This window comes from Pelecanus crispus, chromosome 21, assembly GCF_030463565.1.
Source record: "Pelecanus crispus isolate bPelCri1 chromosome 21, bPelCri1.pri, whole genome shotgun sequence".
NCBI classification, from domain to species: domain Eukaryota; kingdom Metazoa; phylum Chordata; class Aves; order Pelecaniformes; family Pelecanidae; genus Pelecanus; species Pelecanus crispus.
The window spans coordinates 3,389,119-3,403,680 of record NC_134663.1 but is presented as its reverse complement, the minus strand read 5'-3'; the positions used below and the strand labels follow the sequence as shown (position 1 = coordinate 3,403,680).

The following is a 14,562-nucleotide window of genomic DNA, read 5'->3' as shown; positions in this document are numbered from 1 at the left end:
TCAAATGAGGAGTCATTTCCTTAAGTGTTTTCCAAGACAGGAAGGAATCCACACTCCTGCCGGCTACTTGGCTGCAAGCAGGAGTGTGTAATGACTTGAAGGAGTCCCCAGAGGAGCTAAACATAACTTAATTGACCTGCCTCACTACTAACTTGTCTAGCAGAGCTTTACCAAATGGTATTCTCCTGCACCTCTGCCTACAATTGTTTTGGTATCTACAATACTCTGAAAAAAAGAAAGCTATGCAGCTCCAGAAGTCTAGCACAGGCAGTATGCCCTGCTGCACACACAGACCAGTAGCACTGATTACAACCACCACTACTTAAAGTTTCCTTTTTTTTGGGTTTTTTGTTTTGTTTTGTTTTTTTAATGAAACAGCATTCCATTGTTCTTGCTACCAAAAATACATCTCAAGAAGCTCCAACCTACCCCCGGTCCTTCACAATGGCCTCTTTTAAATGGATATATGTTTCTGGGAAAATGCCCTAAAAATAAAAACGGAAATAAAATAAATAAATTACACCATAGGATATAACATGACAAAAATGCATAAAACAGAAAGCACAGGAAGAGGGTAAGAGCATGATCAGCAGAGCAGTAACTGTGACTGATGTTTACTGTTTACCTATAACAGAAATGTGTTAGGTCCACCAGTCCTGGTGTCACAGGAAAAAAAACAGTGGGGAGCATCAGGCTGCATGCTCGAGCACCATAGTTGATATGAGCACTTCAGAGAAGTTAATTCCTTGTTTCCCTGTAATGACACTCATCTTCCTGTATGAAATGTTGTAAACTCTTGCAAACTATCAGTCAACACTCATTTGCCCTTGCTACAAAATATTCTTGAAGTCATCAAGTTGCCCTGGACCTGTGGTTCTCTAGAAAAGCTCACAACCCATGACAGCATTCGTAGCAATTCACCGGTCCCAAGTTTCCATTATTTAAGAGAAACCTTCTAGGAGTGCTGCAATCTTTTTCTATTTTCTTTTCAATCCCCCTTATGCCTGAAAAATGGAGACTGTGAAGGATGTTACCACATGAGAGGTTGCCAGGATTCCTATGGGAAACCAGATTTCCATGCAGTTTTCAGACTGGTTTTACAAACCTCAAGAAGATGGGCTGAGATCCATGTGTGCATAATTTTTGGAATATTTTCCAAGTCAAATCAAAACTCTAATCTTACCATTACCTATAACTAATGTTGGATGTGTACAGGTCCAAGACCATAATAATAAAGCAATAAGCTAGTGTATGCAGATAGGCAGCAGTCAATTTTGCTAGTTCAAACTACATTACACATGCTTACGATGGAGGAGTACCCAGCTAATGGTTCTGAAACATTTAGCTCAAGGGCATTTATTTCTACCACTAAGGAAAAGGACATAGTGATCAGGAGACCTGCACAATTTTAAGACAAGAAATACAGCAGAAGCATAGCAGATTACAGCACCGGATGGGGTCTGGCAAGGTGTGAAATAAAAATTAGAGTTACTGAAAAGTGAGGTCATACCTTCTTAGATTTATTTCGGAGCGTGTATCCTCGGTACCAGCCTGTCAAAGGGAAACAAAAAATTTTATTCTTCCCATCTACAGCAATTAAATACACATTGTCATTCTCGCCACTATTCTACAACATAAACCTATTGATCATGCTCGTTTGAGATCTACTATTGTGAAAACACCACTGCTCTGTTTGTAGGAGGCTTCATTCCTAAGAGTAGGGCAGAAGGGTGTCTGTTCCTACCATGAATGGACACTCTCGCTTCTGCTCTGCATATCCATTTGGGCTGTACTGTTCGGGCTCGACGGAAAAGCAGGCCACTTCATGCTATATCTTCTGAAAGTGACAATCCTTGTTCCATAAAGCTTGCAAGTTATATACACAGCACAGAAGTACTACTATGATCATTTGACAGATGAGGCAGAGACACACAACCATGCAGGCAGAACTACCAGCCCAAGGTCATACAGCATGTGTCTGGCAAAGAGAAATATAGTCAAGTGTCCCAAGTCCAATTCCAACTCCACCCCTTTAAAATTTTCTTCTCTATGAAGTGCATTTTCATCCAAATCATCATATAGATTGTGCCTGAGCTCCATATTGCATAGGTTTATTATTTTCTTCTGCGACTCAGTAAAGCCTTCCTTCAAAGGAAGGCTGAAAGAGAATGTTTTCTTAGATAAGGCAAAACCCTCCCCCAAACCGCTTGCCCTGGTAAAGATATTGTTTCTCAATATTATCTTGACAAGCTCTAGTAAAGTATAAGATACAAAGTAATAACTGTGATCCCCAAGACTCAGAAGTATATGTCACTTTCAGATGTACATTTCTTCTCTCTTCAGCACCTGGGGTTTGACCAGTATTTTGACTTCAATGTCACTGAAATCCAAGCGGATGAAAAAATTGCTGTATTCCTTATGTCCTCAAGCGAGCCTTGCTGAATGAGCAGACAGGAGAGAAGCATAGCTGTGGGCAAGTTGCTCACACTCTTCCTCCGCCACCTCCAAACTGTGCGAGACAAAGGGATTTTTTCTCTCCACCCTCACCTTTGTCATTTGCCTCGGCAATGTAAGAGCTGTGCGTGATCAAGCACGCTCTTTCCACTGGGTGCCTGTCCTTGCCATAAGCAACACTTCCATCACCTTCAGTCCCCCTGAAGTTACCGTACTGGAAATAACAAACTAACCATTCTAGAAGAGTCTGTTTTAAATGCTGATGTGCAGACATAACATCCCTTGTATTGTTCTGGGATAGGATGCAAACTTGACTGCCTCTTCGCACTAAAAACATCATTCCAAACATCAAGACTCTCTGCGACCCCAACTCTCAATTAACCATGCTCCTTAGCACACCAGTTTTTGACTCTTCTCCTAAGGTTCTGCTTGCATTGAAATGAAAACACTGACCCCGCCTCTTAAACAGGAAGGGTATAGATCGTGGTCTATAATGCAGGATTGGTGTTGAGATCTAGCAAGACAAGACAACATCACTGATCCAAGACCATTATGTTCAGCTGACGGGCCGAGGGAGGAGCATCAAGAAGGCCAAGGGATTTAAGGAAATAATCAGGCAACATACACCAATACACCGTACTGAAATAAAATAAGGGACTGCTTCATTTACTTATGGTGTTCAGAGGAAAAATAAAAGACTGAACTAGGAACAAATTCAATGGAAACTTGTTTTCATAGAATCATAGAATCGTTTAGGTTGGAAAAGACCTTTAAGATCATCCAGTCCAACCATTAACCTGACACTACCAACTCCACCACTAAACCAATTAAGGGGAGTAATAATTGATTTCATGTTTCCTGGCTTGGTGGCTGGATTATTTGTAATGAAAGTAAAAACTAGGAATCATTAAGGTTGGAAAGGAGCTCTAAGATCATCAGCCCAACCATCACCCCAACACCCCCATGCCCACTAAACCATGTCCCAAAGTGCCACTTCTGCCCGTTTTTTGAACCCCTCCAGGGACGGGCACTCCCCCACCTCTCTGGGCAGCCTGGTCCAGTGCTTGACAGCCCTTTCCATGAAGAAATTTCCCCAATATCCAATCTAAACCCCCCCTGGCACAGCTTGAGCCCATTTCCTCTTGTCCTATCGCTAACTACTTGGGAGAAGAGCCCAACACCCCCCTCCCTGCCCCCTCCTGTCAGGTAGTTGTAGGGAGCGATCAGGTCTCCCCTCAGCCTCCTCTTCTCCAGGCTGAACACCCCCAGCTCCCTCAGCCGCTCCCCACCAGCCCTGTGCTCCAGACCCTTCCCCAGCTCCGCTGCCCTTCTCTGGACACGCTCCAGCACCTCAATGTCTTTCTTGTAGTGAGGGGCCCAAAACTGGACACAGCATTCCAGGTGCGGCCTCACCAGCGCTGAGCACAGGGGCACAATCACCTCCCTGCTCCTGCTGGCCACACTGTTCCTGATACAAGCCAGGATGCTGTTGGCCGCCTTGGCCACCTGGGCACACTGCTGGCTCATGTTCAGCTGCCTGTCGACCAACACCCCCAGGTCCTTTTTGGCCAGGCAGCTTTCCAGCCACTCTTCCCCAAGCCTGTAGCATTGCATGGGGCTGTTGTGACCAGCATCAGGAGAAAAAACTGATTGGAATCATGGTATGTGGGCACACATTCCTGCTATCCACAATTTGCCTATTTCCCACAGCTTGCACAAAATAATAATATATACTGCAGATTTAAAAAAGATTCCTCTAAACAGGAATGTATCCTCCCCAGCTCACTACTGAAGGACAGATTTCCAGAGAGTAAGTAAATCCTGCACTGAAGCAGTCTTCAAAGTATTGGATGCAGCAAGTTTCCTTCTTTGCTTGGATTTTGCAGCATACGCCCAGTCTTGACAATATTTGGCAAACAGGATAAGCATGCGCTGCTTATCTCATTATCAAGTGGAAAAAGTAATTTTGTACAAAGACCTCATGCCATTCTGCAAACAGATAGCCAACCAGAGAAAGGAGCGAGAAAAGCTATACCTTGCTTTGCGGTTTACAAGACTGTATGATGACCAAGACACCTGAACTAACAAAACTATGCTTTGCAGAGGGTCTATGTGTATTTGTTTTAAAGGGAAGGTAAGTCTAAGAAAGCTGGTATCCTCCAGATCTTAACATATAATAAATACAGCATGGTGTTTCAAAGCATGCTTGAAGCCCAACAAAGACATTTCAAAAGTTATTTAAAATCAAAGCAAAAAACTGAACATGCAAATTTAGGTCCTATCCACAGCGCAAACCCGGCTTACAACTGCAGCTAATCACCGATTGACAAAGATGCAGTATGCCGCAATCTTCATTTTCCTGGACTGAAGGAAATGCTGCACAGTCTAGACTACTAAGTTATTCAATCCAATAGCAGACAGCTCTCAGCTTGTCCCTATACAGATTTGAGCTGCACTGGACATCAGTATGCTATAGCTTGGTACTAGAAATATTTGAAACCTTTAGTTCAAACGGCTCGGTCTGTGGTTTCAGCTCTCATGACCTTCACTTCAATGGTGTGTACTTAGTCCATGCCGAAGCTACCATTTACAGGGATGATGACCCTTTGATGAATCCTTGACATCAGCAAGCTGCAGTCCAGTAGTATGAACAGTCTACCACATTATCGCTCCCTAATCTTCCTTTGTGCACTCACAATCCAAGCCAAACTGTGTAGTTGTAACTGGGACTTATAACACATTAGGCAAAGCATCTGTTTAGAGGATGGTGAAAGAAAGCTTTACTAACGAAAGTGCAATGCCAGAGCCTCACCCCAAATTTGGCCAACTCTCCAAGGACTTCCACCCTTTGCAACAGGCCTCTAACTCCTGGTAGCATGCTCTAGCGTAAGTGAGCAGGGGTTTTGCAATTTAAAGGTGCTTTCTCTCATTGTGAGGCCATTAGGCAGTACAGCAGCAGCACCTGACGGCAGGCACTCCACCTTAAGAGTGTGCGCGACGCTACGGTCTGTGGCAAAGCCACATCACATTAGAGGTTTGCATGGCACAGAGGCCTGCACCAAACCGCATCCATACCTTCCGGCTCGCACTTCAATTCACTTTATTGCTCTTTGCTTCTCACACACCTACCCCAGTGGCTTAGCTGTATCAGTGTTATGTCTCAAAGCTGTTCAACCAGCTGAGAGTCAGATAACATTTATTGTTAACACCAAAACCCAGCGCAAGCTTCAACCTTGCTGCCTTGCTGTCGAGGAACAAACTGTGCACTTCAATTCTTGCAGACAGAGTGGAGCCAGCCAAAACCCCAGATGCAGAATACAAAGAGCTTTCAAGGGAAGGCTGTTTGATACGCAGAGAGCCTTCACTGAACACGGCTGAGGAATGAATACCTGCTGACTTCAACCAGGAGGAAAAAGGAGGCATGTTGTAGACGACTGCCAGAGCGGGAAGCGAACTGCGGTACAACAGCCCTGAGAACATTCTGGTAACTCACAAAAGATGCTCCTGTGCATCCTGAGGTAGGGAACAATAGCAAGGAGCAAGATTTTCCAAGTGGCCACTACCATTACATGAGAGCCTCTAGATAATCCTGAAAAACTCCCCCTGAATTCCCCAAAGAATGCCTCTGATAGCCTAAGGAACGCCCTCAGCCAGGAGCTGCAGGGATAACTCACACCGACTGAAAAAAAGGACTTCACAAGGCATCTCGGAGCCTTTCTTCTTGCAAATACAACGCCCTGGTTAAATGGAACCTTTTTCTAAATTGAGACTTGTGTATCCAGATAAGAACCGTGATTAGTGGAACAAAAAACCCACTTTTATCAGACTGGAGTTGTATTTGTAAGTATACATCATTAGCATGAGAAAAAACAGAAAAGGCTTCTTGTGAGAACACTAATTCTCAAAAACACAACCCACAGATGTCTGGAAACAAAGCTGAAAGTTGATGACCCATAAGAAAGAAAAATAGATACAATAAGACACGAGAATTTCCTCCCAAGCAGACAGAATACCAGAATTTGGAGGTTTTAAGATGAATTTATGGGAAATGAGACCAGACCCGCAGCAGAGTTACCATCTCAGAGACAGTCTGCATCTTTTCCTTTAGATTCACAAATGTCTGGCCTGAATTTTTGGCTGGTCTTTCCAGGAAAAGTATTCATTTGCACTGCAGTAATTCCTAGGTGCCTCAGTCACAAACTAGGATGCCACACTGATGGTTCAGTGTGTAAAAACAATCAAAACACTTTCCCAAGCAATATAATCAATCCTCTCAGCTGAAGTTCCAAACTGGGACATTTCAGTTAAACAAGGGATGCCATGTGGGTATTCATTTCCTATTCTTGACTGTCTCTCTGTTAAGCAGCTGATTACAGGCCAAGCAGTAGGATTAAACAATGATGCTGCTTTAAAAAAAGAGAAAGAAATACCTCAACATCTTGGGAAGTACAAGATGCATCCTTTTTGTGAGGGCAATTTCCATCCCTGACACTCCCTCTTCCTTGTGTCTTTTTGCAGAACCAGTTCATAAGTTAGTACTATTACATACGGATTTTTTTCCCTTTCTCCTTCTCTCTCTCCCCCTGCCAAACACACCACTATCACACACATCAGCAACAAAATCTGCTTTGACACGTAGGAACTGGCTGGTTGTTTCCAGTGTTGAGGTCAAAGAGAAGTGGAAAGAGAACAATTGGCTAAGAACAAATTGCTAAACAAGCAGCTTGCCGTTCCCAGCAGAGATACTAAACAGTTTTTGTATGCTGAGTCTTTTTCAATATGATGCTGCTTGTGAAAGTGATTGAATTTATATTTTGGAACGAGTATTTGAATTTTGGAGAGCCTTCCAAATGAAGTGGTGACCAGTACATTCCTTAAAATAATTAAATGGCTGCGTTCCATTCCTAATATTGAAATCTTCATTAAAAAGTCTAGTTTAATAAGTAGATACAGAACACACAAATGTAATTTTCACCTTGTTTAAAATAGGAATTTTGTCTTCCTTTCTGCAAGACATTTTACATGAAGGTATGTATTATGAAAATCTTCCCAGTAAAGTACTGAGAGAAACAGCCTAAAAAGGGCATGGAAGCTCCATAACTGGAGGCTTTTTAACATATATAACGCCAGTTCGTGATACTATGGCTTAAACCAACATTACTTTTGAAACAATTAGACCTGCCCTCTCCTCTTTCATCCACTGCCTCCGTTGTCTCAGATCAAACAACTAATTCAGGTTAAAAGCTACCTTTTTTTTTTTTTTAATTATTATTATTTTCCAGCTGGATCAGTTCATCACATGACTATACAAGCACTTGGCCTGGCACAAGGAGGAGCCAAGGTAAACAGGTGTGGTATGAAAACAGGAATGAACAGCCAGAAGTAAGTGTTTCTTTCTCTTGCAGTGCTGCCTTGAGATGTTAGTGAAATCTTACCTTGACAAACCTCTGCCAGGAACACCGCAGATATGATCATCGCTTCTGTATTTTACGTAGTTTTAATACCTTTTTAAAAGTCAAGTGCATACAGCAAACGCTACATAGCAAACTTTGTGCTTTTGGGCATATCAGAAGTTGAAAATCTAAATCTGAAATTTGTATTATTTAAGAAAATCTTGATTTGTTGTATTTACTTCCAAAAACGACTGCAGAGTACTTGTAAGTGATCTGCAACCTACCTTCATACATCTCCAAAATGTGAACAGTATCGCCAACTTGCAAGGAGAGCTCCACATCTTGGACAGCATCATAATTGTATATTGCTAAAAAGGGGAAGAAGGGGGAGAGAGAGATGAAAAACACCATGATGAAACCTGTGAGGTAATCAGATTTTGAAATCTGGTATCATGGCACCCATCCAAGGCAGAATATGATTTTGAAAAAGCACTATAAAGTTTCTAAGCTATCCTGTGTATATAATACATCAGAAAACTATGTAGCATATCTATTTCCAGATTCTATCATCAGCTCCTGCAAGAATAAGAAACATTAATCTCAACAGCCAAAGTTTGTCTTTTACCTTTAAGAATACAGATCTGTGACACTATCTTAAGAAGCTGCATCTTCCCACTTCACTGACGACCTGCCCAAGAAAGGTCACTATCACCCCAGGCAGGGGTTATGGATCAATTAGGTAATGGTCATTTTTTATTAGCATTTCACAGGACTAACTGCAACGTAGCACTCACAAGCACTGGCAAAACAACGTAAATTGGACGCTGTAAGAAAAAATACCACTATTCTATATTAAATGCCTCCGACTATTCGCTACTAAAGGCTCCTTCCAGACAAGAGCCAATCTTGGCACAAAAACTTGAGATTCTCTGCAAATTTAATCCCTACCAAAGACAAAGCTAATCTGAATGCTTATCGGATTTCCAGTGGGAATAGGATTAAGTCCAGAAGCCCACGCTTCTGAACTGCCCTTCCTCTGGAACTTCCTTGAGGCACACATTCTCACTGGGCAAAGCAGAAGAGCCCTCCTTAGAGCTGCTGGAGGCTTGTCAAGATGAGAAAGTTTAATTTGAATTTGCTTTCAAACCAATGCAAGTAAAAAGACATAAAGCAGTCGGGAAAATGCTTTGCTATGGTTCAATGAATTGATTGTCTAAGAACAGACCACTCCTCTACCAAAATGAGATTATCTTTTTTCTTTATTTAAAACACTGGTTTAAGTACAGATCACATCTTAAATGCAGAAATGCAACCTTCTCACACACATAAGCATCATATTTACATATCCAAATCTGCTCCCCGAGCAAATGTATTAGTGAAGCTAGCACGATGTTTATTTTTAAGGCAGCAAATAAATCACGCAAACATTTTCAAGGGGCTTTGGGAAAATTCTTCAGACTTCAGAGGGTTTGTATTTGAAGAACTCTCTCTGAAAATTAAATAAATAAATAAATAAATAATTGAGCTCTTATGTCAGAAAATTTGCGCCAAATGCCTATCATTTCCATCAAAATGAGGTATATTGCCTCCTGGCAAGGATCCAACATAAACAACTGTGGCTTACCACATTACGTCGTATATACTAACTTCCTTTAAAATACTGTAACTATAAATCATCCAAGAGAAGTAGGCAGGCGATGTGAATTGCCTGCAGTATCCGAAATAGACCCTGATCACAAACAGATCCTTATTTTCTTATGCTGCAGAGGCAGTGTTTGCTCCCGGTGGCTCCAATTCATGCCTACCATAACTTCAGTGCCTGCAGAGACACACACAGAGCATGCACTGAATCTATTACATTGTTTTCCAGACAGTTACAGGAATGTTACTGGACTTTTGCTCCTAAGGCACTAGCTGCTTCGACAGCCAGTTTCCTCTCCCTCCCCACAATGGTGTTGTAAGCCAAGACACTAAAAACGGACCGGTGATCTGGATATTCAGTTTAGACACCTTAAAGGCCCAGAATAGGCCCAAAAGTAAAAAGCCCATCAACATTTTTGCAGAAAAATGCGGATAATGTTTATGGCCAAAGACAAACATGAACATACACAGGACTAGATCAGAGTAATGCATTAAGAACTACCTTGTATTGACAGATGCCAAGATCATAAATTGGCAGAACAACCGGTTAATATTGTATTTGGTTCAGTTAAAAAGAAACCGTTCTGCCGCATATAGAAAATAATTCTGCAAGGTTTTGCAGAGGTCAGCATAAAAATGCAGTGCCCGACCCAAAGAAAAGTAAACTCCCCGCAGCCGTGCCTTCTGTCGCAGTAAACCTGCCAAATCACTAATGTTAAGCAGGGACGTTGCAAGCCATTACTTGGATGGGACATCTCCAAATCTTCCCAAGGTGCAGCAGGAAGCGGTGCGGATGGATAAAACAATCCAGGCGTCCTTTGGAGCCACTGCTGAACCGTTGGCCCACAACGCGCTACGGGGACACTGCGCTACACGGGAGGTGCCATTCCTCCGGTGAAGCCCAGGCATCAAGCAGTCTCTGGACATTAATCACCTGGCACTGGCAACAGACTTGGAAGATTTAAAGCCCAGTGTCTTAGCCAATTTCTAACTTGGCTGATTACATTCTGTCTACCAAAGTTTCCTCCTGTACTTACAGCTGGACTGCCTTACTTTCTGTCTTAAAATGCTGTTTGGGATCCCTGTTTCACTGCTGTGCTCACCGCGAAAAATGGCTGCTGTTTAGAACGGCACGCGTGCGCGTACGTACAGGGATTCCTACATACAATTTCTAGATGCCTCGGGTTTCTTTGGGACAAACAGACATTATATAAATACCAGTCTGTATTCTTCCATCAAATGCTGCTTTAGCTTCAGACAAAAGCAGTCTGAGCAGCACCAAGTGTGTAGCAGAAAGGTGGGCGGGCATCAGACAAGCCTTTCTTTTGAGAACACAGACAGTTAATTCAAAACCAAGGAGCACAACAGCCGCAAGAAGGGGGAGAACTAAACACTGCAGTTCCCTTCCCCTCAAAGATCGCAACAGCCACAAGACCGGGAACTAAGCATTGCAGTTCCCTTCCCTTCTCTTTCCATGCTTTACCAGAAAGGTTTCAGATCCCAATGCATAGCATTTACGAGCTAAAGGAGCACGTCTGCCACTGCACATCAAGAAAAGGCAAGATTTGTAGTATCTTGCTTTGCTAGATTGAATTAGGCAAGAGCAGAGGGTCACTATATATAAAATCTCCCACACAATAGTTACGCGCAAGGTTATAAAAGACAAATTGCTGGCATATTTTCCCTGGGAGCTTTACTGTTTGCAACTGATGCTTCCTGCTGCTTGAAGTCAGTCCTGTCCGAAACAGTCCATCTGCAGTTATTTGAACTGCTTAGCCTCTTCTTCATTGTGTGTATTTAATCTGACCTCTTTCAGACTTGAAAGAAAAAGGAAGCTGCACATAACAAACATGGTCAGGGCATGGAAAAATAAAAATCCTTCATATAAAATCTTGACAGAGCAGCAAGAAATGAACACGGGGGAAAAAAAAAAAGAGACTTTTGTCCCCAAATTTGCAGGAATATCTGACATTAAGTCTTTTCGCTTTAAGTTAAACTTCAGTTGAGATTTTGTCCTTTGAAATTCACTTTAGAATGGTGATCCTGTTCCTCTTATCATCCTGAATGAAAAGCAGCACTGAAGTCCAGCAAATTTAATCTAAATAAAGAGGCAGAGGTAGAAAACATGATCCATAAGAAGATGATACCGGGTTTGTTTTAATGATCATATTTTTGAGGCAATGTATCATATTATTTAATTTACAGTCCGACAGTTTGATTAGCAGGGAGTTTAAGAAATGTTTTTTTCAACAGTGCATCCAGCCTATGGAATTCATTAGGAGGGAAGGTCAGAGGAGTCAACATTGGGGCTGGTTTGAAAAAAGCAACAGATAACTTTATGACTGATGACAGCAGCCAGAGTAATGTAGGTAAAGATAAGGAGAAGTAATTTTCATGCTTCAGGGCAGAAGGTGATCCCACAAAACGGATCGAGAAGGAACTCTAGGCATTGCACAACTGTGCGTGCATGCTGGATGTTGGGAGATACACTGTTGTGTTCCGAAGCATCACGCAACAGTCATCACCAGAAACAAGGACTGCACGAATGGCAAAGGAAACCTGGGATAGCCTGGGCTTTCCAGGGTAGCCATGGCTCTGAGTAATAATAGCTAACGGTGAGCTGGAAGTTTCTGAAAAGGTGCAGAGTTTGCTGTGGGCTGGCACACGCAGTATTACGATGGGAGGAGCAGGTTTAGTTATGTCACTCCCTCCAGATGTATGAAGGCACAAGATTAATCACAGCACACATTCCTGATCTGTGAAACACCAGACAGTGGCACTTAAAACAGTAAGAAGCCTCAATATCATGCATGGGGCAGAAAATGAGAAGCACAATTATACTAGCAAAAAAAAAAAAAAACCCCACAACCCAAAACACACTCTTGAAAAGCCACAAAGCTTCCCTTTGTCCAAGCCCTTTGTCCAAGAATCCTAGGAGAAGCCTTAATTTGCAAGAGGTCTGTCAGCAACTCATTGAGCCCAATCCAGCTTTTAGTGAAACCAGTGGGAGACTTGGCATATACTTCCATGAAAGCAGCGTCAGGCTTATTCCTTCAGTGCCTACCAACAACATTCACTTGAAGGCAGGTGATGGTGCAGTCAGCTGCAATGCCACATACACATCTGGCTGCACGTTATAGAGCCAGAACACATCTGGACAAGTGATCTCCTGCACTAACGCAGCGTCTGTCACACAGTGCTACCGACGCACGTTAGAAAGGTAGCAGTTGTTCTCTTTTGCATGCAGAGAAACTGAGGACAGAAAAACCGAATGTCATACTGTTCATCTGCAGCATATTCAAAGACAAAAACCAAATATTAGTTCCTAGGCCCATTTTAACCACAAGACTGTAAGTCATTTTCAAGACTGCTCTAAAAGTGAAGCTCATCTAAAATGTCCAAAACTGAAGTGAATGAGGGAGAAACTGTCACATGCTATTTTGTGTGTAATTCAAAGCAGAATGAAATGGAATCCTTCCTTCAATAACTTGTTTAAATGCATTTGAAATGTGAATTATTGGCCTGAAAAACACAGCCACTGCAAGATCCGTTATCTCTAACTCCTCCACCCATTACAAAGATATGATAACCACTTCCAAATACCATGTCTCACTTCTCTGAAGTCTGCCCTCACCACTATCTGATAGGAGAGGGCTGTGCCTTGCTTCCTCCGAACAAAGAATCACATTCAGTGCTGTTGCAATAACCAAACTTCAACTCATTACATCTTTCAACTGAAGAGTCAGAAACTATTGTACGGAAACAGAAGTATGCGCTTTTATGCTGCAACAACCCTGTATTAAGAAATGGCATTTATGCTGGACAGCCCCATTTGGAGAAGCCTGGTATGCTATCCGTTGCCAAGATATAACCAAAAAAACAGTGGCTTATTTAAAAAACAAGGAACTGCCCAAGGAATTAATTCTTAATAGGAACAAAGGCTTTTTGATGTTTGAGCAAAAAAAGTTCTTGTAACTTCCCAGGAATTTGTGTCTGAAAAATTGAGAACAGCATAATTAAGATTTATATGTCAGACTACTACAAAAAAAAAGAGTAAGTCATGGTTCAACACTGCTAAACATGAACATTAACTGACTGCTATGAAAAAAAATTACTACTCCTGAATTGGTTGATGCTGACGTTCAGTCTCAGTTCTACAAAGTTCCAAGTGACTGCTTAGCATTTTGAATGCAAATAATCCAGAATAACAGGATTACACGGATGGAAATGCTTTAATTAACAGCCATCATTAGACTTCAGAGTCAAACATCTGATAAGCCAGAGGTGGACCTTTAACATCTTGTGTACGTACTGTTTTAGGCTGACCTCACACACAGGAATACACTTGGAAGGACTTTTACTTACCCTTAAAATTTTTAAGCTGGGTTATCTTAAAAACGGGCATTAAATCAACTGAGAAATTACACTGTCTGCCTATGCAGGAGGATATGGCATGGTCTTTCTAATTTGGATTGTGTAACTGTCGGTTTCTATATTCATTCCTTTCTTTTGAGAACCATGAGAAGAGCAGGAAGATCCACTGTCCCCTACACGCTTCCAACACTTGCAGTTCCAGCCTAAGACTATTCCAATAACCAAACCCAAATACGGGTGTTACCTGCTCACCCGCCAAGGACAAGGAAGTGTGTCTGCCAGATGCACAGCTGATCAAAAGTCTGCTAACATTTTTCAGATTTCCTCCGAACAACAGAATATTACCCAGGAGATGGGATAATCAAATAATTGAAGGTTTTGCAGTTTGTCCTGCACAAACAGTCTAAATCAAACTAATTTCCAAATTTAGGACTGGGGAAGATTTTCTCTTTCAGTCATGCCATGATCAACGTTTGGATATTCCTGTCTCACTCTCCATCACAGACTGGATCAGATTCTAGGATCAATGGTTTAATCTCTTAAAGCCTAGATTGCTTTAGAAAAAAACAACTTAACAACCTCATCCCATGGGAACATGGATGGCTTCACAAGCGTTACACAAGTGCTCCAACCAGATGATCTAATGGTCTCTTACGGCTTTAAACTGTACAGACTAAAACCACGGTCAGTTCCACAACAA

The 14,562-nt window shown here is 42.1% G+C and overlaps 1 protein-coding gene across 1 annotated transcript in view; it reads right to left on the bottom strand.

Annotated features, from left to right (window-relative positions):
* Nucleotides 1-11,340, bottom strand: part of DOCK5 (dedicator of cytokinesis 5) — a 64,153-nt gene extending 52,813 nt beyond the window's left edge. Inside the window, 4 exon segments of the mRNA XM_009483902.2 lie at nucleotides 430-485; nucleotides 1,511-1,551; nucleotides 8,132-8,215; nucleotides 11,235-11,340. Coding sequence (XP_009482177.2) covers nucleotides 430-485; nucleotides 1,511-1,551; nucleotides 8,132-8,215; nucleotides 11,235-11,340 — 287 coding nt within the window.
* Nucleotides 11,341-14,562: the final 3,222 nt, after the last annotated feature.